Genomic DNA, 22,121 nt, shown 5'->3' with positions numbered 1-22,121 from the left:
TCCCACCCTGTTATTACTGGTTTCTTTCGTAAAAAGCGTCGGATGGATCCGGAGGTGGCAGGTAATCTCCTCCTTATCGCCCCCCACAGATTCTCTGGAGCTCCAAGGCAGCCTGGCAGGTGCAGTCTAGTGGAGGGTCTCGGTCCGTGGATCAGATTACTGAGAGAGTGGAGGTCAGATCCAGCGTGCAACTGTTTGATGCACCTACCGGTGCCCCTTCGGACTTGGACCTTCTTGCCAGCCAGCAGAGTCAGTCAATTATTCTAATAAATGGGTCAAAGCCGTCAAAGCAGTCAACTATTGACAGTATGAAGGAGTCTCCACTGGTTGTTTTATCTCCGCGGATGGGCTTCCAAAAGGGATCAGGCGGGGACGGTATCCCGGATGACCACCTTGGTGTTCCCCCGGCGGAGAAGGCAATACTACTCGAAGAGCCATCGCTAGGGGAAGACTTTTACACTCCCGGACATTGATATAGAAGCCCAAACATGGGTCTTGGGAGACTGTTTCGATCGTAGGCATAAAGACGTCCAGTTAATGATTGGTCACAGATATGTCAATACTCCAATCGTAAGCTCTTCGCCAAGGCGCCTCTCTATGCCTCTCTTATACAGTAGCACAAGTCATGTGATTGGTATCTCCATGGAGTCTGGCCATGATGTATTCTTGCCCGATTCTCAACCAAAATGGGGAAATGTGAGAGCGGGGGTGCCATCAGAATATCTTGTGTGTATTGAAAATATCTTAAACTCCATATTATCATTATTAGAGAAATCTGTTTTGAGTTCTGACCATATGCTGGAAATGATTTCTGTAATGCTATTTGAAATACAAAAGGGAAACAAGTCTGTTACCCCTAAATCTATCCCCACGATTCTCCCCCACATGGATCGACGGCCAAGGGATAAGCCGGTATTAGACCTTCCCTCTGGAGAATCGAGAGATGTTTCTGTACAGGCAGGAACTCCTCTCTCCCTGGTGCCCCCCATGGTTCCTGTATGTAATCTTGAAAAGGAAGAGCTATGCTTAAGTACATTATTTGAGGAGGTCGAACTGAGTCCCCGTTTGGAAAAATCCACCTTGAAATTCTTCCCCCTGTTTAAAAAGTGCAGGTTGGAGGGCACCGGAGGAAATGAGAAAATCAGGGCCGTTGCCAAGCAATCCAAACAGGCGGGGAGGGCAGGGGGGGAGGAGGAGGCATTAACCCCTCTGACTACCTCTCAGGTGTACTCTCCTACATTGTCAGGGAAGGGAGGACAGAAAGTAGGTAAGCGGGATGGCCCAGTATCAAAACATAAGGTGGAAAACATGAAAAAGAAACACAAAAAAATGAGACGATTCTCTAAACGGAAAGTGTCAAAACTGCATTTTTCCCGGATTATGGAAAGCCAGAGCGATGTCCATTTAATAACGTAGAAGGAAGGCCCGAAAACTCCATCAGCAGGTGGCAACCCAAGGGAATACATTATAGCACCCACAGCATTGACTGGGAGTTTGGGGGACTCAGGACCGGAAGTACCTCCTCTAACCCGGTCACTGCAGTCCCTCCAAGGAACCCAGCCCCCCACTAAGGAGTTATTAGACCCATTGGGTGGAGAAAAGCACATGGGTTACGGGTTCCCCTCACTGTACATAGGGTCTGGGGCAATGGACTCTATTGATTCAGGGGGGCTGGTACCCAAGAGGGAGGGCCCCAAGCCCCAATTACATCGCAGGTTAGGCCAAATAGAACCCTCATAGGGACCTCATTTCCGCATGTTGGAAACTCCGAGGCCCCAATACCCAATACAGTACCATACTCGAATATCCAACAACACGGTGGGACGCAAGTTGCCTGCTCCACAGATAGGGTTCCCTTATGGATCCCATGGAGAGATGCCCCAAAGAATACCAGCGGGGCACAGCCCGGTTTATCTTCCATGCTGGATTTCACCTGGCTATTTGATACTGAATCCATCCTGGTAAATAGAGGTTTCATTCTCAATTTATTTTCAGAATTAGAGTCACTAAAGCTGATAGCTAGCAAGGATATCTTAAATGTGATGATGTATGTACATGACATTGTCCCATACTCCAAGGTTACTTTTTGTTCCCTGATAGTGGCCAACCTGGTTTTCAAGAACTGTGAGATTTTTTTTAAACGAGGGCTTGGTGTATATCTGTTAATGAATTCGAGGAAAATCAAATTGCGGGCCCCAAAAGCCAAAACCTGAAAGTTTCGAAGGCTACTAATTCAGTGGCACTAGACGCATTGGGCCCCGAAATAGAGTATTCTGCGGTCAATCCTAAAGATATAATGGTCTCCATGGACTGAAGGGGGCGTTTAATAAATGGGTTACCCATCGTAGTAGCAGCCCCTCAGACTCCAGACATAGAAGATGAATTTGTCCAGTGGAGTTGGGTTGCAAGAGCCCTGAATAACACCCATGTGGATGCCGTAAGGAGTGCTCCATTGAGGTAGCCTGGGTGGGCTACTCGAGTCCTGGAATATGGCTGACCTGGGACCCAAGGAAACAAAATTTAATTCCTTAAAAAGTATGAATCCCATAATTATATGTCTAAAAGAAACGTGGTCTTGTAAAGAGTTTGAATGTGATGGCTATTTTGTATATTCGTGTTACGCGTAGTGATCGGAAAGGGGACATGCCAGGGGGTTGGGGGGTATCTATCCAATTGGAACCAGAATGTTTTCCCCCACCCCCCACCCCTCAAACCTCTGTATATGCTTGAAGTTGGCATGCTTGGGAGATTCTGACACGCCCACCTCCTTTTTGTGGCAAACTTGTATGTCCCCCCTGGGAAACATTTTGATCATCTTTTGCCCATATTTTTTTTTATTCAGGAAATAGCTACTAGGGAAGATTGTGATTGTGATAGATGTGATTTTTTCCTACCAAATATTTGGGGCTTGTGATAACTTTTTTGTTAGCCCGCCGTTATGGAGCGACCACTGCATAGTGGGTATGTCAGTGGCCTTTGATCTACCCACACTGGACTCGGGGAATGCCGGTCAGGGCTTGGCCACTTTTAATAAAGGAAATGGTCGGTCCTCTTGGACACAAAAAACCACTGTTGAAGTAGGCTCCATTGTGAAGACGGTGTATGCGAAGTGGATAGGGCTGAGGGAAGCCGCAAGGGCCAAGGACTCAAGAAAATATTGGCACTTGATCGCTGAATATTGCGATTCAAGGCAGAGAGCTACACCGATACCCGAAAAGGAATGGGTGGATTACATCCCTCTTTTATATAGGAATAATAGTCCAGTTTCTCCCATGTTGCCTGATGAGGTTAAACCTGTGTCTGCTGTTTTTACTAAATTTGATCCCCCGCTAGGAAAGGAATTGGTAAAGTACATAAAGATTACTAGAACTTCCGGCGCACAAGGGCCGGATGGTATCCCAATTGCACTAATCAACAAGCATTTACAATGCAATGGTTTCGCCTTTGGAAAAGTTAGAGCTATTGACATTGCTCATGACATTTCTTTTTTTTTATACTTATAAATAAATGGCATTGTTATTTACATTGCCACACAGCTCTCACAGCCCACACAGCCCACACAGCTCACACAGCCCACACAGCCCACACAGCCCACACAGCTCTCACAGCCCACACAGCCCACACAGCCCACACAGCCCACACAGCCCACACAGCCCACACAGCCCACACAGCCCACACAGCTCTCACAGCCCACACAGCTCTCACAGCCCACACAGCTCTCACAGCCCACACAGCTCTCACAGCCCACACAGCCCACACAGCCCACACAGCCCACACAGCCCACACAGGCCACTGCATCCGATACCTATAGAAAAGCGGATTCTGCTTCTACGCCCTGTTATGTGTGCAGATTTAGCAGGATCTCATCTGTAGAGATGTTTGATGAGTCTATGCACTTAGGAAGGGCTCGGAGTGATGTGAGGCTTCCTCACAGATTCTCGCAGCAAATAGGAAGCCCTGCACGATCTCAAGTGTTCTTCATGCACCCGCTGTTGGCCTGGATACCAGGTGCTTAGAAAGCAGAGCATACACAAAGCCCCCACATGTGAAAGTGAAGCCGAGAAACCAAGGACTGGGCTATCTAGCAAGTGCAACACGTTTATAATCACAGACAGGACGGATGAATGTTGAGTCTGAGATAACCAGTCCGTGGAAGGATATATCTCTTACCCAAAAACAAACAAAATTGAGTACAACAAAGCAACTGATCTTTAGCTATAACAACCTGTGTGGCTCTCTTGTTTTTGACTCCATCTAACCTGTAAAAAGTTAAGAATTTGGATTCTGAACTTATATTTTTATAAATGTATTTTTTTTTGTAATTCTTATTATGTCTTTGTCTTCTCTTCTATCCGCCTCAATCCTTCTTTAGTTCAAAACGCTTTAGAAATTGATATAAATAACCTCTTGTGAGTCGTGACTCCAGACAGGCAGGGTAAAGCTGAAGAGCTCCTGTCGTCGTGAATAACGGAGGCAGCGCTATGCTAGGCGCTCGACACTGCCCACGGTGATAATTGTGTGGGCGGGCCAGCCATCTTCTGGGTGCACTGCAGCTATGTGTGCCCTCCAAAGGTGAAATGATAGCGATAAACTCCACACGTTTTTAATAGAGCTAAAAACTAATAGAAGTAACCTCGACAGGATTTAAACAAGTCCTTCCCGTTTCCACGGTCACATACAGTAATCAATGCGCCCGTCATGGTGAGACACTTTCTGCCATCAGATGTGCCTCCTGTATTTTAAAAGGGGTTCCATGAGGCATCGCACCTCGGTACCGCAGACAGGTACCCCTGCAAACTACAACAACCAAAGAAAACCATTTAGCGGGTCAGTACTGGTCCTGGTGTTTTCACTACGTACGGTATCGCACGCGGAGCAATGCGCGGGCACGTGGTACAGTGCTCCTCAACTGGGACAGAACGGGAGCAAAATCGATGAATGCAGCACAGTTCATGCTGCTCTGGTGCCAGATCCTCGCAGCTTTGCCTATCACGCTAAGGGAGGTGAGGCTATGGAGTTTCTTGGACCTTGATTACCTCAAGAGACCAAAGTTGCTTTTTATATACTACAGCCTACAGGCCTGATTATCGATAAGGGGGGATAGAGTCGGGAGAGGGGGAATTCTGTTTCCGAGACAAACTCCTGTTTGTGCAGGGATCAGAATTCCAAGACTTCCGGTAAACACAGCACCCTTGCCTTTTTCTACTGATAAAATTTTGGCAAATCAAATCTGCCAAAATTTCAAAAACTGTTTTTCAGTAACTTATGTATCAGTGGTTTCCGACTGCAATTCTGGCTGCAAACCACTGACTTGTTACTGATTCCTCAAAGGAAGTTTCGGACCCTGTTCCCTCTATGAACCCAGCTGACAGCCTCGGAGAATACACCGTGATACAAGGGACCACTATCCGCCCCTTCTAAAGTACTTCCAAATGGGAAACTTATTTTTTTAAAGCTTTAAGGAACTTGTGCTGCTTCAAAAACAAAAATTCTCGCTTGGGAATGCAAACACAGGGGTTGGGGTCTGCTGTATGCCGACCACCAACGCTGTGTTTGCAGTCCATCACAGTGGGGTTGAATAGTATGACCTGCCTAATGAATATTAATTAGGCAAGTGGTTCTGTAATCCCCTGCAAATGGTGATTTCGCGATCTGATCTAATAGCACATAGAGCAATTCACAAAATCAGATTCCATTAGAAACAAGCATTTGCAATGCAATAGGTCTCCCATTTTGTCAGTTAGAGCTATTGGCGCTGTAAATGACATTAATGCTAACAACAAAAGATTGGGTGGAAGGGAGCTAGCGAGTAAAGTCAAATCTCTAACATTTTAACTTTGTGACTGCTCAACTCGATCCAACCTGCCTACCGTGCTAACGCATCCGTACTCACCACCGGCACGTATACCCCTCTACTCTGTATACACTACTAGTTTATGTACACATCGCCTGCTGGTGTTCCTAGAACTGAGTGGTGAACTAGGCAGTCAACCGCAGCCGCCTGCAGAACCCGCTCCAGTCTGCGTCCCACTGCCACGGTACCATGACTGATCTGTGTACCCAGCCACGGTACCTCGAGCTGGTCTGTGTACTACCACCACGGTACCACGAGCTGGTGTGTGAGCCACGGTACCAGGAGCCGGTCTGTGTATCATCGCTACGGTAACACGAGCTGGTCTGTATACCTCCACACGGTACCATCAGATGGTTGTGTACTACCCCTCGGTACCACAAGCAGGTCTGTGTACCACCCCTCGGTACCACGAGCTGGTCGGTCTACCACTCCTCTGCACCACGAGCTGGTCTGTGTACCACCCCGCAGTACCACGAGCGGGTTTGTGTACCGCCCCACGGTACCACGAGCTGGTCTGTGTACCGCCCCACGGTACCACGAGCTGGTATGTGTACCGCCCCACGGTACCACGGGCTGGTCTGTGTACCACCTCACGGTACCACAAACTGGTCTGTGTACCACCTCACGGTACCATCAAGCCGGTCTGTGTACCACCTCACGGTACCACAAGCTGGCCGGTGTACCGCCCCAGGTACCCAAGTTGGTCTGTGTACCACCGCCATGATACCCCGAGCTTTTCTGTGTACCGCCGCCACGGTACCATGAGCTGGTCGGTGGAGCCAGCCACCCTGCTCTAACGTGTGCACACCCGCTCTGAAAGCAGGGCCGGCCCGTGTACTCATCCTCAGCAGGTGTACAGTGTGCCCTCGCCTGGGCAGCCAATGGCAGCCTCTCTGTGCTGGCAGGCATTAATGTAGTATGTTGAAGCACTCGCCGCTGAAACATGCGGCGGTCCCGAGTCTTGTCTGGAGACCCCGCCACACCAGAAGGCCCCAGGGGGCAGAGTCTGGCTTCCAGTTCCAGTGGCATAACACAAGATGCTGCGCCCGACCCCAGCCCCCACGCCATCGGGGTTGCATGGGGCTGTCCATGTCCAGTTTTAATTAAATGCTGCTCTTTTCTTTCCCACACGCCGGTGCCGGCGGAACCCAGGGGGGGCCTCGGCCAGGTTTCCAGCTCTGCGCGGACGGCCCTGTTGACATGGGAGTGTTTGATGCTGTTGCCATGGCAGCGGCAGAGATGACCCTGAGCTGCCGGAGCCCTTCTTCCAAAGGGATGTTTTAAATACCTACGGAGCCGAGAATGGCCTGAAGTGCAGGGGGCTGGAGGGAGCGGCGCGGGAATGCGAGCCTTGCTCACGTTCACCCCGCGCTGCCACTCGGGACCCTCATGTCTCTCTGCGCGCTGTAATACAAAAGCCGCGCTGTCACTCAGCACCCCTCGCTCAACCTCACAGCATCCAGCCTTCTCTTTCATACAGCACCTCTCCGAGCAAGCCATGGCCCAGGGACTCTGCACTCCCTCTTCTCTCGCACCCCTGGCTTAGAGAAAGCACCTAGATCGGTCAAACAGCACCCCCTGGCGGCCTCCCTGCACCTCTTGATTATCGCCCTGGCCTCTGGCAGCGGCCCAGGCCCCCGTCACCACACCCTCCCTGCGGGGCCTGCTCTGGGGGTGCTGAGGCGGTCGGACGGTCCTGGGCGGGGTCGTGCGTGGGTTTCCTTGTTCTCCACGTGTGTCACGGCTGCCTGTGAGTACATCTGCGCTCCAGCTGGACAACCCCCTGGACGACCAGATGCCCGAAGGAATGAAGTCGCGCAGACCGGGCTTGCCCTAGGGCAGGGTGACCGGCGTCCCGGATTTGCCAGGACATTCCCGGGGTTTCAGCAGCTGTTCCCGCAGATTTCAGCACATTTGGCTCACGTCCCGGCTTCCAGAGAGGGTCGACGGAAAACACAGGGAGGCGCATTTTTGCAGGACTAGTTAGCAGCAGTTAGCAGGAAACAATGTAATTAACAGGTGTGATAGTGGGTTTGAAAATTGCACATTAGTTATGTCCTCAGTGCCTCGTGTGTTTTTGTTGGTTGATATGCGCTGTCATTCTGTACCCCTTGGATGATGCGAAATTGAAGACCTTCTATTTTAATGAAATGTTACGGGTTTTGTGTGTTTTTTAATTATCTTTTCACCCGACCAAGGAAGGCAAGAAACTGACGGCCCCGTAAATACAATAGCATAAACTCAATGTCCAACCAGTGTTACAGCTTCAAAGACAACCAATACCTTCTATACCCTGCGAGGAGGGGGAGGGGCGGGCGGCTACACGGGAGGTTCTGGACGCAGACATCGGATCGGGGAAGCAGGCGGCCTGTGCTATGATCTACGGGTTGGTTTCCCTGTCCCGACCCCACCCCGCCATCAGCGCGTGAACCAGGGAAGTGGATAAAGAGCAATTACGGACGGTGCAGAGCAGCTTTCCCTCGCGTACGTGTTTAAAACAGGCGCGTCGGAAGATCTCGGAAAGCACAGATTGGACGCCTCCCCTACCTCTCTAAAGAAATGAGCATAACCAAAAAACAAACACCTACGGACAGCGGGAGGGGGGGGGCGGACAAGGACAGCGGGAGGGGGCGGGAACGGGCACTCACCTGGACTTCTTCCGGCGGCCGTGGTCGGCATGGAGTGACAACAACAAACCCAGAAGAAAAAAAAAACGAAACTCCGCCCACCGCCCAATGACGATGCAAAAAGGGTGGAGAGCGAAAAATTCTCGGGAACGCCCCCGAATCTGGTCCGGCCTTGACGGACAGATCTCTGTTCCAATGGCTAGCCTCCATTTATGGAGCTAGCCAATGGAACAGAGGGCGGATTCAAGTGTCCCTTACTGAAGACTACAGATTTCTCCTGGGGGCGGAGCTAAAGCTCCGTGCCCCAGGCGAAACCTAAAAAGGAGCCAGAAGTATGGGGTGATTTTTTAGAGCCACTTTTTAAATATTGCTTCTTTATTAATACAATCCCCCCCTCTTGGAACGGGAGCATTATAGTCCCCCTGTATAAAAAAGGTCCAAAAACAGTGCAGACTAGTTTTAGACAGATTGCCCTCCTGGATGCCTCAGGCAAATTGTTTGCAAAAAGCATATTATGCCACTTACAACAATGGGTTTATGATCAGGATATCCTTCCACCGGAACAAGCCGGCTTTAGAAAGAACCATGGCACCTTAGATAACATAGCGGTTGTTCATACAATTGTGGAGAAATATGTTTTCACCCGAGGGATGCCAGTTTATACAGCCTCTATTGATTTCTCCACGGCGTTTGACAAGGTGGATCGCCAGACCCTGTGGAGAAAACTTGTCTCCCTCCGCATTCCAAATCATGTCCCGTGTCTGATCATGGAATTGCATACTGACACCTGGTGCCAGGTTCTAATGGGAGGTTCGCGGGGGTTAACATGCAAAATTAGAACGCATAATGGGCTTAAGCAGGGTTGTCTATTAGCCCCACTTTTATTTTCATTGTATATCGCTGATCTCCCTGGCACCTTGAACTTGGTGAGAGGGGATGCCCCCAAAATTGGTCGAATGTCAGTTGGGTCTTTATTGTGCGTAGACGATGTTGCAATATTTGATTTAACACCTATTGGCCTGCAACGCCGTCTGGACGTTTTAAACAAATATGCAGAGGTTCACTTTTTAAAAATTAACATTGCAAAAAGCAAGATCTTGGTTTTTAGTAAGAAGGGGCTCAGAATAAAGAGATGTTTAAGATGGATGCTTGGTTTTGAAAAAATGGAATTGGTTGACTCGTATGTATATTTAGGGAAAGTTTTTTCCAACACAGGTCGAGACTTGGAGCATACTAAACACTGTGTTAGTAAAGCCGTCTCCCAGGCAAGTGCATTAAACAGATTCTATAAAACTTGCGGGAGATGCCATTTTAGCCATGTTTTATCTGTTTTCAAGGTTAAAATCCCACCCAGGTTAATATATGCTGCCGAGGTGGTGGACATGAATTATTGGCTTTTGTTTGATAAGGCAGAAGGACGAATTATGCACAAAATCTGCAATTTAAATTCTCTGGCTGCCCCACATGTCCTGCGCCTTGAATTTGGATTTGTCTCGTCCTTTATTTTAGCCCATGCAGCAGTTCTTAGGTGGGGTAACTCTCTCTTCCTGGGGAAAGAGAGTACTCTTAGGGCTGCTCTGAGAACAGAAATCTTTTGCACTCTAAAAGAACAATCCACGTTTTTTAGGTCCTTTTTATGTGCAATTGACAGTTTTGGTCTTAGTTTAACTCCAGCTTCTCCAATGCCTAAATCTGGTTTGAAATAGTTCATAAAGAAATTCAGATCCTTTATCAGTTTGGCGAGAGACGCTGCTTTAAGTAAATCCTGGCCCAGTATCAGTGGGAGTGCATTGAGGAATAAAGCACAGCCTTATTTAACTTGGAATATCCCCCATGGGATTAGAAGGCTGATACTCCTACTGAGACTTAATCTGCTGCCTTTAAGAGACGTCACTGACATCTGGGCTAAAACACCTAGAGAGAAGAGAATTTGTGAATTGTGCCAGGTGCAAATCCAAGATCTAAATCATGTCTTATTTGTATGTTCAAAGCTGCAAAGTGCCGGTCGAGTGTTTTTAAAACCAGTATTTATCAGATTTAATATTCACTCTGCTCAGGACGCACGTTCTCTGGTCCTGTCCCCCCCGAATGAAATGGTTTGTTTTAAGATATACCAATTTTTTAGAACATTTTTGCCTATTTATTAGAATTTTGTCTAACAGTAGTACTCTGGTTCCGATTTAATACCAGTTGGTTGGCTATATAATTGTTTCATGTATTCATAGCATCATTTGCACATTTCTTAGTATGTATATAAGAATTTTTGTCCGTCGGTTATGTGATTGTTTTACGTATTATAGCATTATTTGCACATGTTTCACTATGTTTGATATAATGTTATAGTAATATATAAGGAAGGAATTTTGTACTGTATGCAATGTTTGTCTTTTTAAATTATTGGTGTGTTTTTGTGGACCTCCGTAGGAGTTCCAAAATAAAATAAGGAATATGCTACTTACCAGTATGCATCTGTTCTTGGCATGTAGGGCTGCTGACATTGACATCTTGTGCATAGATCGCCGCCTAGTGTTGGGTCCGGATGATTGCACATTGCTGTCCTGGAAGAGTCTTCGAAGTATCACGAGATAGGTGGCTCCTCCCCCGGACTACAGTGCGCATGGGCATCCTCTCCATCCTCAGATTGTTTTTCGCCATTGTGGCAGGGATGGAGTATGATACAGTAAGTGATGTCCATGCTAGAGAGTAAGTCTGAGTGCTACAGCTGCGACAGCCACCGGGGAGGAGGGAGGGCGATGTGAATGTCAGCAGCCCTACATGCCAAGAACAGATGCATACTGGTAAGTAGCATATTCCGTTCGAGGCATGTGGGCTGCTGAATTCACATCTTGTGCATAGAATGTATAGCAGTCTCTTCCTAGCGGCGGTTGCCCGTGCCAGCTGCAGCAGTCTGAAAAAGAGTTTTGAGTACAGCCTGCCCTACAGCTGCTTGCTGTTTGGAGTGTACATCTACGCAGTAGTGTTTGGTAAATGTATGTATGGTAGTCCATGTGGCTGCCTTACATATGTCTTCTAGCGGAATGTTTCCTAGGAATGCAATGGATGCCCCTAACTTGCGTGTTGAATGCGTTCTTGGGGGAACTGTTAATCTGCGTTTAGCTTTTTGATAACAGATTTGTATGCACTTAACAGTCCAGTTGGCTATACCTGATTTGGAAATTGGGTTGCCTTTGTGCTGTGGTGAAAAGGCAACAAACAGTTGCTTAGTCTTTCTGAAAAGTTTTGTTCTGTCTATATAGTACAGGAGAGCTCTTTTAACGTCTAGGGTATGTAGAGCTCTCTCTGCCACGGAATCTGGATTAGGGAAGAATACTGGCAGTTCTATAGCTTGATTGATGTGAAACTGGGACACCACCTTTGGCATACATTTAGGGTTAGTTCGCAGCACTACCCTATTTGCCTGAATTTGTATGAATGGCTCCTGAATAGTTAGGGCTTGCAGCTCACTAACTCTTCTGAGTGAGGTAATCGCCACTAGAAAAGCCACTTTCCACGTTAGGAATTGTATCTCACAGGAGTGTAGAGGTTCAAAAGGTGGTCCCATTAGTCTGGTTAGAACCACGTTGAGGTTCCAGACAGGTGAAGGTGGGTGTTTTGGAGGAATGATTCGTTTGAGTCCCTCCAGGAAAGCTTTAATAGCAGGTACTCTGAAGAGTGAAAGGTGCTGCCTGTTTTGAAGATAAGCTGCCACCGCAGCTAAATGTATACGGATGGAACTGTAAGCCAGATTGCATCTGTGTAAATGTAAGAGGTAACATATGATGTTTTGAGTAGATGCATGTAGCGGATTGATGTCATTATTGTTACAAAAGATGACAAATCATTTCCACTTCGCCGCATAGCTTGCTCTGGTTGTAGGTCTCCTTGCCTCCTTGATAATATTCATACAGTCGGTAGGCAAGTTTAGGTAACCAAACTCTATGACCTCGGGAGCCAGATCGCAAGGTTCAACTGTTGCGGATCTGGGTGCTGAATGGCGCCATGGCTCTGCGTTAAAAGACTGGATGTTAATCGCAGCCTTTGATGAGGAACCACGGAAAGTTCTAGGAACGTGGTGTACCATGGTTGCCGCGCCCATGTTGGAGCAACTAGAATCAGTGTCATTGAGTGTTGTCGCAGTTTGCGTGCCACTAGTGGTATGAGCGGGGCTGGGGGAAAAGCGTACGCAATCTTGCCTGACCAGTTCATCCATATCGCTTTGCCCTGAGACTGCGGATGTGGAAACCTGGCGGCAAAGCTTTGGCATTTTGCGTTTTCCCTTGTGGCGAACATGTCTATTTCTGGGTGACCCCACCTCTGGAAGTACGGTTGCAGCACTGAGGGAAGTATCTCCCACTCGTGCATCTGGTGGCTGTGTCTGCTGAGCAGGTCCGCCATCTGGTTGTCCCTGCCTGGGAGGTGTTCCGCCATGAGGAAGATGTTTCTCTGAATGGCCCACTTCCACATCCTTTGCGCTAGATGGGACAACTGTGGAGAGTGTGTCCCCCCCTGTTTCTGTATGTAGTACATGGCAGTCATGTTGTCCGTCCGGATCAACACGACTTTGTTGCACAAGTGTACCTTGAAAGCCTTCAGTGCCATAAAGATTGCCATCAGTTCCAACAGATTGATGTGCATCCTTTTTGCTGTTCCGTCCATAGTCCCTGCACTGTGTAATGGAGGACATGAGCTCCCCATCCTAGGAGAGATGCGTCCGTCGTCAGCACTATTTGTGGTACAGGTTCTTGGAACGGTCGTCCCTTGCAAAGGTTTTGTGGGTTCCACCAATGCAGAGAGCTGTATGCACGACCGGTCACCAACACTAGGTCTTTCAATTGCCCCTGAGCCTGGTTCCACTGACGTGCTAAGCACTCCTGAAGCGGACGCATGTGTAGTCTTGCGTGAGGGACTATGAAGATGCAGGAGGCCATCATTCCGATCAACTGCATAAACAACCGTGCTGTGAGCGAGTGTTGGGGTCTGAATTTCTGAATGAGTAACAGAATGCGGTTGATTCTTGCTGAGTTTGGCTGCGCCTTTGCCGCCAGAGTGTCTATTGTTGCTCTCAGGTACTGTTGTACGTGGGCGGGCTGAAGATGAGATTTTGGGTAGTTTAGTGAGAATCCGAGGCAGTGTAGGAGGTGAATAGTGCGGGACACATGACTGGCACATTGCTGGGCTGACTTTGCTTGGATGAGCCAGTCGTCCAGATAGGGGTAGACGTGAATATGGTTTCTCCGTAGGTGTGCAGCCACTGTCGCTAGGCACTTGGTAAGCACCCTGGGGGCTGTAGTCACCCGAAAGGTAGTACTTTGAACTGGTAGGGCTGATTTTGGATGGTAAACCTGAGATACTTCCTGTGTGCTGGATGTATTGCTATGTGGAAATACGCATCCTTTAGGTTTAGTGTTGCGAGGAAGTCTCCCTGACTGAGTAATGGTAGAACCTGCTGTAAAGTGAGCATGTGAAAGTGTTCTGACAAGATGTATTGGTTTAGGGGCCTGAGGTCTAGGATTGGCCTGAGAGACCCGTCCTTTTTGGGGATTAAGAAGTACAGAGAGTACACCCCTGTACCCTGTTCCTGTATAGGGACGAGTTCTATGGCCCCTTTTTGCAGCATGCTGATAACTTCTTGCTGCAATAAGTCTATGTGCTCTGTAGACAATAGCCGTATTGAATAAGCTGTCTCACCCACCTGTCTGTGGTAATGCTTTCCCAGACTGGCAGGAACTGTTGTAATCTGCCCCCGACCGGTGTTATATGGTCCGGGGGCAGCGACAAGGCGTCACTGTTTAGTATTGGCGGAGGATCTGGTGTTGTTATTCCCCCGTCCTCTGCCTTTACTGCTGTTGCCACGGTATCCACCTCTGCCTGTTTTATTATAGGTGGTTTGAGTGTTCCCTTTATTGTATTGAGTCTGCTGGGACGCTTGGCCTCTTGTAGCTCCTCTGTTATTGGAGCGACGAAAGGAACCCCCTCTGAATTGTTGGGACTGCAAGGCCCCCATAGATTTGGCTGTCTCTGTCTTTTTTAATCTTTTCTAAGATTGTGTCCACATCAGGACCAAATAAAAAATCAGGGTTTACAGGCTGATTTAATAATGTTGTTTGGATCTCTGGCTTGAACCCTGAGATACGCAACCAAGCATGCCTCCTGAGCATGACACTTGTGTTGATGGCTCTGGCTGCAGTGTCTGCTACGTCCAGCGCACATTTAACGGATGCGTTGGATATCAGTTTCCCTTCTTGTATTAGTGTTTCTGCTCCTTCCTCGTAGGCATCAGGCAAATGTTGTAGCAGTTGCTCTAATGTGTCATAATGTGCCCTATCGTATCTGGCTAATAGGGCATGTGTGTTGGAAATTCTCCAGATGTTAGCTGCTTGAGCAGCCACCCTTTTCCCAGAGGCTTCTAATACTTTAGACTCCTTGTCCGGAGGAGGAGCATCACCAGTAGTTTGTGAGTTGGCACGTTTACGAGCATTGGATACCACCAAAGAGTCCAACGGCAGCTGTCCCTTAATGTATGTAGGGTCCACAGGCGCCGGTCTGTATTATCTTTCAATTCTGGGGTTAACAACCCTTGCTCTTGTGGTTTCCCTGAAAATGTCTCCTGCGTGTTTTAGGACACCCTTTAACATTGGCAATGTTTTAACTGATTTCTCTGAAGTGGAGAAAGTGTCAAACAAGAAATCCTCCTCAATTGGGTCAGCATGCATGTCCACATCATGATTATGTGCTGCCCTCTAAATTAATGCATTAAACGCTGCTGTATCCTCTGTTGGCGAAGTTTTTACAGGGTAAGAAGGAGTATCAGGGATAGTTTGCGACTCCCCTGGTCAACAGGGTCAGTCCAGGCTTGAGTCTGGTCATCTTGATCATTGTCCGCAGGGTAAGTATATTGTTCATCATAGTCATACCCCATTTCCTCATTAGAGCGTGTGGGTGAGTAAGCAGCAGTTGCCTGGCCATGGTACCTTACAGTTTCAAAATGTACAGGTGATGTTGAAGAATCTTTTTTCTTCTTTAGTGGAATTTTATATGATTCCAGAGGATTTTCCGACCTGATTTTTCTTTGATAAATAGTAAGCCTGCCGGTTTCGGCGTCGATATGGAGTTTCGACTGATCATCATAGGAGGGCTCCTGGTACATAACGTCCTCATCTAGAGGATGACCCCTTTTTCCAAGTGACACAGTTTTGGGTGGCTCGACCCCTGTTTTCGGGTCGACCGCCTTAGGCCGAGCTGTCGGGGGCAGTCCGAATTTTGTCGTCGTGCTTTTGGCCTTGCATTGACTTTGGTGCTTGTTGCGCCGGAGGCGCGCTGTTTTTCCTTGATTCGACTTGCTCCTTCGAGGCGCCTTTGGGTTTTGGCTCGAGGGCTTTGACGAGCTGTGGTTTTTCGACTCGGTGCCTTGGTCGAGAGCCTTCCGAGACTCGAGTCCCTTGTTTGTGTCGCTCTCCGTCGACGCCGACCTCGTCGGTTCGACGCACTTGGCTTTAGCGATAGACTTTAGCGCACCAATCTTCGGCTCGACACCTTTTGCGGTTGCCCCCCAAAGGTTAATCAACACTTTTTTTCTACGTCGAATCTGATGTGTTCGAAGTCTTCGGGCCGAAGACTGTCTTCAGCACTTTCGGTTTCATTTTTGACTCGATAGTTTTCGGTTTCGCTTTCTGTAGTGCGACCGATGGCTCTTGTGAAATATTCTTAGCCGGGCCGAGACGCGGGGCTATAGAAATTTTGTCATGATCTTGGCTAAGGCCTTTTGGCGATGCCTCGACCTGAGCCTTTGAAAGTTTTTGAGTGTCTTTTTTGGGCCCAGTACCCACTGCTGGGCCTGGTTCATCACTCGAGTCGTCATCGACGGCTCCGACGGGGGACACGTCATCCCTTACCTCATCGACGTTTTCATCTTCATCGACGTGTTCATCGTCGTCTTCGTAGTAGTTGGAGTCGTGCTCCGAACCTGGATCCGACGGCTGTTCTGGACCCTCAGTCTCTACGACCTCATCGTCGTCTTCATCGAAGATATTCACCGGGTCGGGCGCTGGCTTTGTCATTGTTTGTCTTGCTGCACGTTGGAGCCTAAGCGTCTTCTTTGACTGGAACCGAGCACAAGCTAGACAGTTGTCCTTGTTGTGGTCTGGTGATAAGCACTTGTTGCACACTGGGTGTACATCGATGTGCGGGTACTTAGAGTTACAAAGGGGGCATCGTTTGAACGGGCTCCGTTCCATCGACGATCGGGCCTCTGGTGTCGAAAAGGCCACGCGGCTCTCTTCGACGTCCTGCTTCGAAAAGAACTGGAACAAGAACTCGGCACCGATCGAAATAACAATACCGACGACTCTGAAGGCCTTTTGGCCTTGTAGAAAAGTTTCCGAACTTGAGTAAAGAAAAGTACATCCGAACCCAATGGCGGAAAAAAACAATCTGAGGATGGAGAGGATGCCCATGCATACTGTAGTCCAGGGGAGGAGCCACCTATCTCGTGATACTTCGAAGACTCTTCCAGGACAACAATGTGCAATCATCCGGACCCAACACTAGGCGGCGATCTATGCACAAGATGTGAATTCAGTAGCCCACATACCTCGAACATAAATAAATTGGTAAAATTGGCAATGCATGGCATTACCTCGGCAATGATCATTCTTTCAGCTCAAAAATAGTATGTTTTAAAACGTTACCTGGAAGATTACTGATGCCTTCTAATATTTCACTGTCCTTGTGATCCACAAAATAGATATCTTCTTCTTCTTTTATGTTTACTACATCATCATCAGGGATAACCAGGAGTCCTGTTTTTAAATTAAAAGGTGAATTTCAAGCCAAGTTAAATATTGTAGAACATAGTATTAAGAAAAATTATATTCCATGATTTGAGACTGGAAACGAACTGTTATCACAATTCAGAGAAGAAGCCTTGTCAGGGTTAGGCAAAGTTTTCAACTTCTAAGGGACCCATTGCCAGTTTAGTCATAATTCCGATTTAGCAAGCATGAGAACTTGGCAATCAAATTGCGATTATGAGTGGCATAGGTATTTTGCTACTTACAAGTGAAATGTGAAGAGGAGAATTGGCCTGAAAATGGGAAACAAAATGGAAACAAACACTAGCAAAGCCAACAGGCCTCACCTTTTGGCTTTTCCAATTCTTTCTGCCAATGCTGCTCACCATTAGCATGAGCACAAAAGAGCATCAGCAAAAAAAGAAGACCTCAGCACAATGAAGTATACGTAATGCATGCACATGTATGCGTCTTGATGCTACTGCAGCTCCAACGTGATCATATATACACACACATACATATGTAAGTAACCCCCGATGATGTATGAATCATGATATTGGTGTGCCCATTTTTGTTTTGGTGGACAACCATTGAATTAAAAACATAATAAGTGCACAAAAGTGAATTATTTTACAAAGTAGAGGTTTGGAAGCAAACTGTACCCCACAGGCCCTACAAGAAATGTATTTAAAACAATGGGGAGAGGTGGTGAGCCACAGTGGAGGGGGTGACTTCTACCAAGTAAACACTTCTAAGCTGTGGGGCAAATGGAGGGCATGATGTGGGGTTTAACAGTGGAGCTGGTGGGCAGGTTTCCATAAAAATAGGCACAGAAAAGCAGAGCAGGACAGGGACGGGAACGGGAACCAAAGTGCAAGCTTTGAGGGTACCAACAAGGAGAGAATGGATGGGCAGTGATGTGGGGGAGGGAAGGACAAAGAAAAGGGCAAGAAAACAAATGTATTTACATGAAGTGCTGAAAGAAAAGGAAATTGTAGTTTCTTGTTGTGGAGCTGCGGAAGGCTACAATTCAACCAAAGGGACTGTAAAGTAGCTATGCTCCTCGGAAGGGACAAACACAAGAAGAGGAAGGAAAGTCAGCAAATAAGAAGCAAGCAAATAAGATTGACAAGAAAGCCAACAAATAGTAAGTAATGGACAGGTCAAAAGCCTACACTAAGCATTTGTATTGTACACAATAGGTGTTCGACAACAGATAGATGAAAGATGTCTGTAGGAGAAACCTAAAAAGATGCTGAAGGTGGTGGGGACACACCCATTTCCGCATGGTTTTTTCCATTTCGCGTAAATGTTCAGTATTTTGTCATCCCTAATTACCGAAACTGGCTGGATCTATACTTCAAGGTGCTGTAATATGAACATGGAACCAAGTGCTAAGATGATATCATAAAAGATAAGATAATCCTTGTGAACCTATGTCATAATTTACGCAACTAGTGATGGTATTATCCTAGCTGTCAGTCTACTTCCTTCTTTCTTTCATCTAGCTGCAGCAGTTACAGTTTACTTCAGCCTCCATCTGCTACACTCGGGGATCGAGCCAGTGTATGCTCACATCTTAAGTCCTCCACCAGGCCTCCCCAGTCTAGGAGACGGTGCTGTGAGTCTGATGGGCCTGGAGCTGCTGGCACCCACTGGTCTGATGAACTCCTAAAGATATGCTCATGTATGTTATGTTAAGGTGTCTTATAAAGCGCGACAACTGCCCCAGGAAAAAGGAATCCCGGCGCTAAAAGAAAGACTGACAAATCGCAAAGCAGAACCAGCTAGTTAGTGGGGAAAAGAAGAGACTTAATGGCCCTCCTGAATTCCAGGTAGTTATTAAGGCCCCGAATCTGCACAGGAAGCGAGTTTCATAGCGTGGCAGCTCTAAAACGAAAAGAGTGGCCACCAGCCAAACTCTACGAATCTGAGGAACCACCACCAAATGCAGTGCGGGAGGGCTGCATATGCCCTCGGGAGACCCGGTTCCGAGCCAATGAACACATAGACTTTCCAGAACTGCTATTTTTAATCTGAGATCATTAGAGACATGCTGCACCCAACCTGTCAGGAACTGTGTACATCTGTCTTCTCATTTTCTTTGGCTCCAATTACAGGACTTCAACCTATGCTGTATCTGAACCCTTGATCGATTGTGAGTTTGTCTTGAAATATACCTGTGGCTTCCAATTGTCAGTGTGCTTAGAGCCGAGAGTAGACTGCTACGCCATCCATATGCAACCTACCCTCAGTTCACATTTCCTTCTGCTAGCAACAGGCCCCATGCCTTCATAATACCCCACTCACTAAATTGAATACCCCTTAAGACATCTAAGCATGGCGATTATAGGTCAGTTTTTTTGGCTTAGTTATTACTATGTTTGTAGTTAATATGTTTGTTGTTTATCCAATTTGATTCAGGATTTTTAATCTATTGGATCGGTTTATTATACATGGATCAGGTTATGTTGTCTGCATGTGCAACACCCAACCCCAGTCAAAGCAGTCTCTGAAAGGAGTAGGGGCCTGAAGCCCACTCATTAACATTTGTTCACAAACCAGCATTGAGAAACATGTACCTACACACCTTATGAACGTTACTTGACATGCCTACAAACCCAGATCACCAAACTCTCTTTGGGCAAGTCCGATAGAAAAGACAGCGAGAAGGAAACTACTGTTTACAGTAAAGTTGTCCTACCTAGCACCAACAACCTGCTACACTGATCACTCCAACGCATGGGAGAATGGAGTATGATTATTTTGTAACCTTCTACAAATTATGTATTGACCAATACCAGCCACATAATTATTATATGGTATTTCTCGCCTACCTGAGCTGGAATCCGTACTACTGCTTTCTACATCTTCATCAGGATGAATACTCCGACCCAAAGCTGGTTCGTCCTCATCACTTAAACAGACTTCAGTTTGGCAAAACGGATAGTCTGCGAAAGTGAGGTAAAATAAATGTTATAAAGATGCTATAAGTATAGGCAGTTATAACATATAAACATATTTATTAACTTACGTGTTAAACATGGCACAATGTGCCCCAGTTAGGCAGATTTTTGAAGTTTAACAATACAGATTATACTTCTGATCTGACGCAGCAAGGTTTTTTTAAATGTTACTAACTAAAGGGAGAGCATCAATAAATGTGAATTTATCGTTCCGGTAAAGAGAGGTGGAATCCTCTGTGGAGGTTAATGGTCAAATCTTAAGCAGTTTGTCCATAAAGGAGATCTTCAGTCAGTTGGATGTAAAAAAATGTGATGGGTGTTTGACTAGAATTGAGAAGGGGCTGCCACACTCGTTTTTGCAAAATCTGGGGATTCATTGGTGGTGGCAAGTGGCTATTTCTAAGATAACTGCCTGGGATGAGTTTGAGTTAATGAGTATTATTTTTACGGGTGGGTGGTAAATTCCGTTCCACTCATGGAATTTGCGAAATTTCTGCAATTCCGCGTTACGCGCTGAACTGCCAAAAATTTCGCAATCCGCGGCGGAACGTAATTTGTGGGCATTGTTGGTGAGTAAGTACAGGAGAGGTATGGCACACAATGGTGGCATCGTCTTCGATAAATATACAGGGCAGGATTCATTCTGGCACGATGCTCCTGGCCCGAGTTGTAGCTCAAATTCGGTAACGCATTAATCGGCCCAAAAAATATCATGCGCTCGGTCGAGGCTGGGCAGGTGTGCTTTCTCCCCATATCTACAGTCAAAAAGTAGCTGTGATGCTTGATGGAGGTCTTTGCAGCCATGACTTTCTCGAGCGCAATCCCTATGTAGTTCCTGTGACCAGGAGGTTCTCTCTCCTCATCTGCTGCTCTGATCGGTCACTGACCTTTTATAAACAAGAGGCATGTTGTGAACTCACATAGAAGCCCCGCCCCACACACACTAGCAGTATGCAACATCTTCCTGCCCTTTACCCACTATGAATATGATGGACAGCTTACTCAAAGGACCCCTGCACCTTACTGGCACGGTGGCAAAGTACAGCTGTAGTGTAACGGGCGGAACAAGAAATTTCGCGAGCACGCGAAATTCTGGGTGCTCGCAGAGTTTTTTGCCATTTCGCAGAACTACAAAAACAATACTTAGAGTCCAAGGCCATCAACCCAATAAAACACAATCCACAATTTAGCAACAGAATAGATCAATTCAGAATGGCCTAAGCAAAGCTGTGGTCTGCGCGTGTCGAATCTCCCACATTATGGGGATTCTCCTCGGGACCAATAATTCAAACACGACAGGTAAACAATCCCCGATCGGGGATTGTTTACCCGTCGTGTTTGAATTTGGAGCCTCTGGGAATGAGCCAGGCTTGGATTGATTTCACTGACCTGAGCTAAGGATATAATGTAATCTTGGCAGGTGCCATTGCATATAAACAGAAATTGGTCAATATACATTTGAGAAGTTCGCCAATAAGCCGTGCTACGTACTCATCGTAACCAAAACTTGAGAGATATTTACACGATTCCTCTTAGTCCCGGTAACAAGAAATTATTGGTCCTGAGGAGAATCTCCATAATGTGGGAGATTCGAAACGCGTAGACCACAAGTTTGCTTAGGCCAATCTGAATTGATCTATTCTGTTGCTAAATTGTGGATTGTGTTTAATTGGGTTGATGGCTTTGGACTCTAAGTATTGTTTTCGTATTTATGAAATATAGAATTGAGAGTGCCACACCAGAAATAGGTTTTTGTGAAGCTACCCCAGGGTGGGCATTTTGTATGTATGACGTGAGAATGTATGAATGGATGTGAGGACTAGTGTAAAATAGATGTATGATTCAGACACAGTGTGTATATTTTAGAGAGTGAATGTTAAGTTCA

The 22,121-nt window shown here is 47.0% G+C and overlaps 1 protein-coding gene across 1 annotated transcript in view; it reads right to left on the bottom strand.

The window, feature by feature from the left end:
- LOC144755286 (uncharacterized) overlaps window positions 1-22,121 on the bottom strand; it is a 115,826-nt gene that overhangs the window by 24,249 nt on the left and 69,456 nt on the right. Inside the window, exons 7-8 of the mRNA XM_078644065.1 lie at window positions 20,108-20,221; window positions 17,169-17,279 (exon numbers count right to left, since the gene is read on the bottom strand). Coding sequence (XP_078500191.1) covers window positions 17,169-17,279; window positions 20,108-20,221 — 225 coding nt within the window. The remainder of the gene's footprint in view (window positions 1-17,168; window positions 17,280-20,107; window positions 20,222-22,121) is intronic.

This window comes from Lissotriton helveticus, chromosome 5_1 (genome assembly GCF_964261635.1).
Source record: "Lissotriton helveticus chromosome 5_1, aLisHel1.1, whole genome shotgun sequence".
NCBI classification, from domain to species: Eukaryota; Metazoa; Chordata; class Amphibia; order Caudata; family Salamandridae; genus Lissotriton; species Lissotriton helveticus.
The sequence above is the reverse complement of the archived record's forward strand: the minus strand, read 5'-3'. Positions and strand labels throughout refer to the sequence as shown.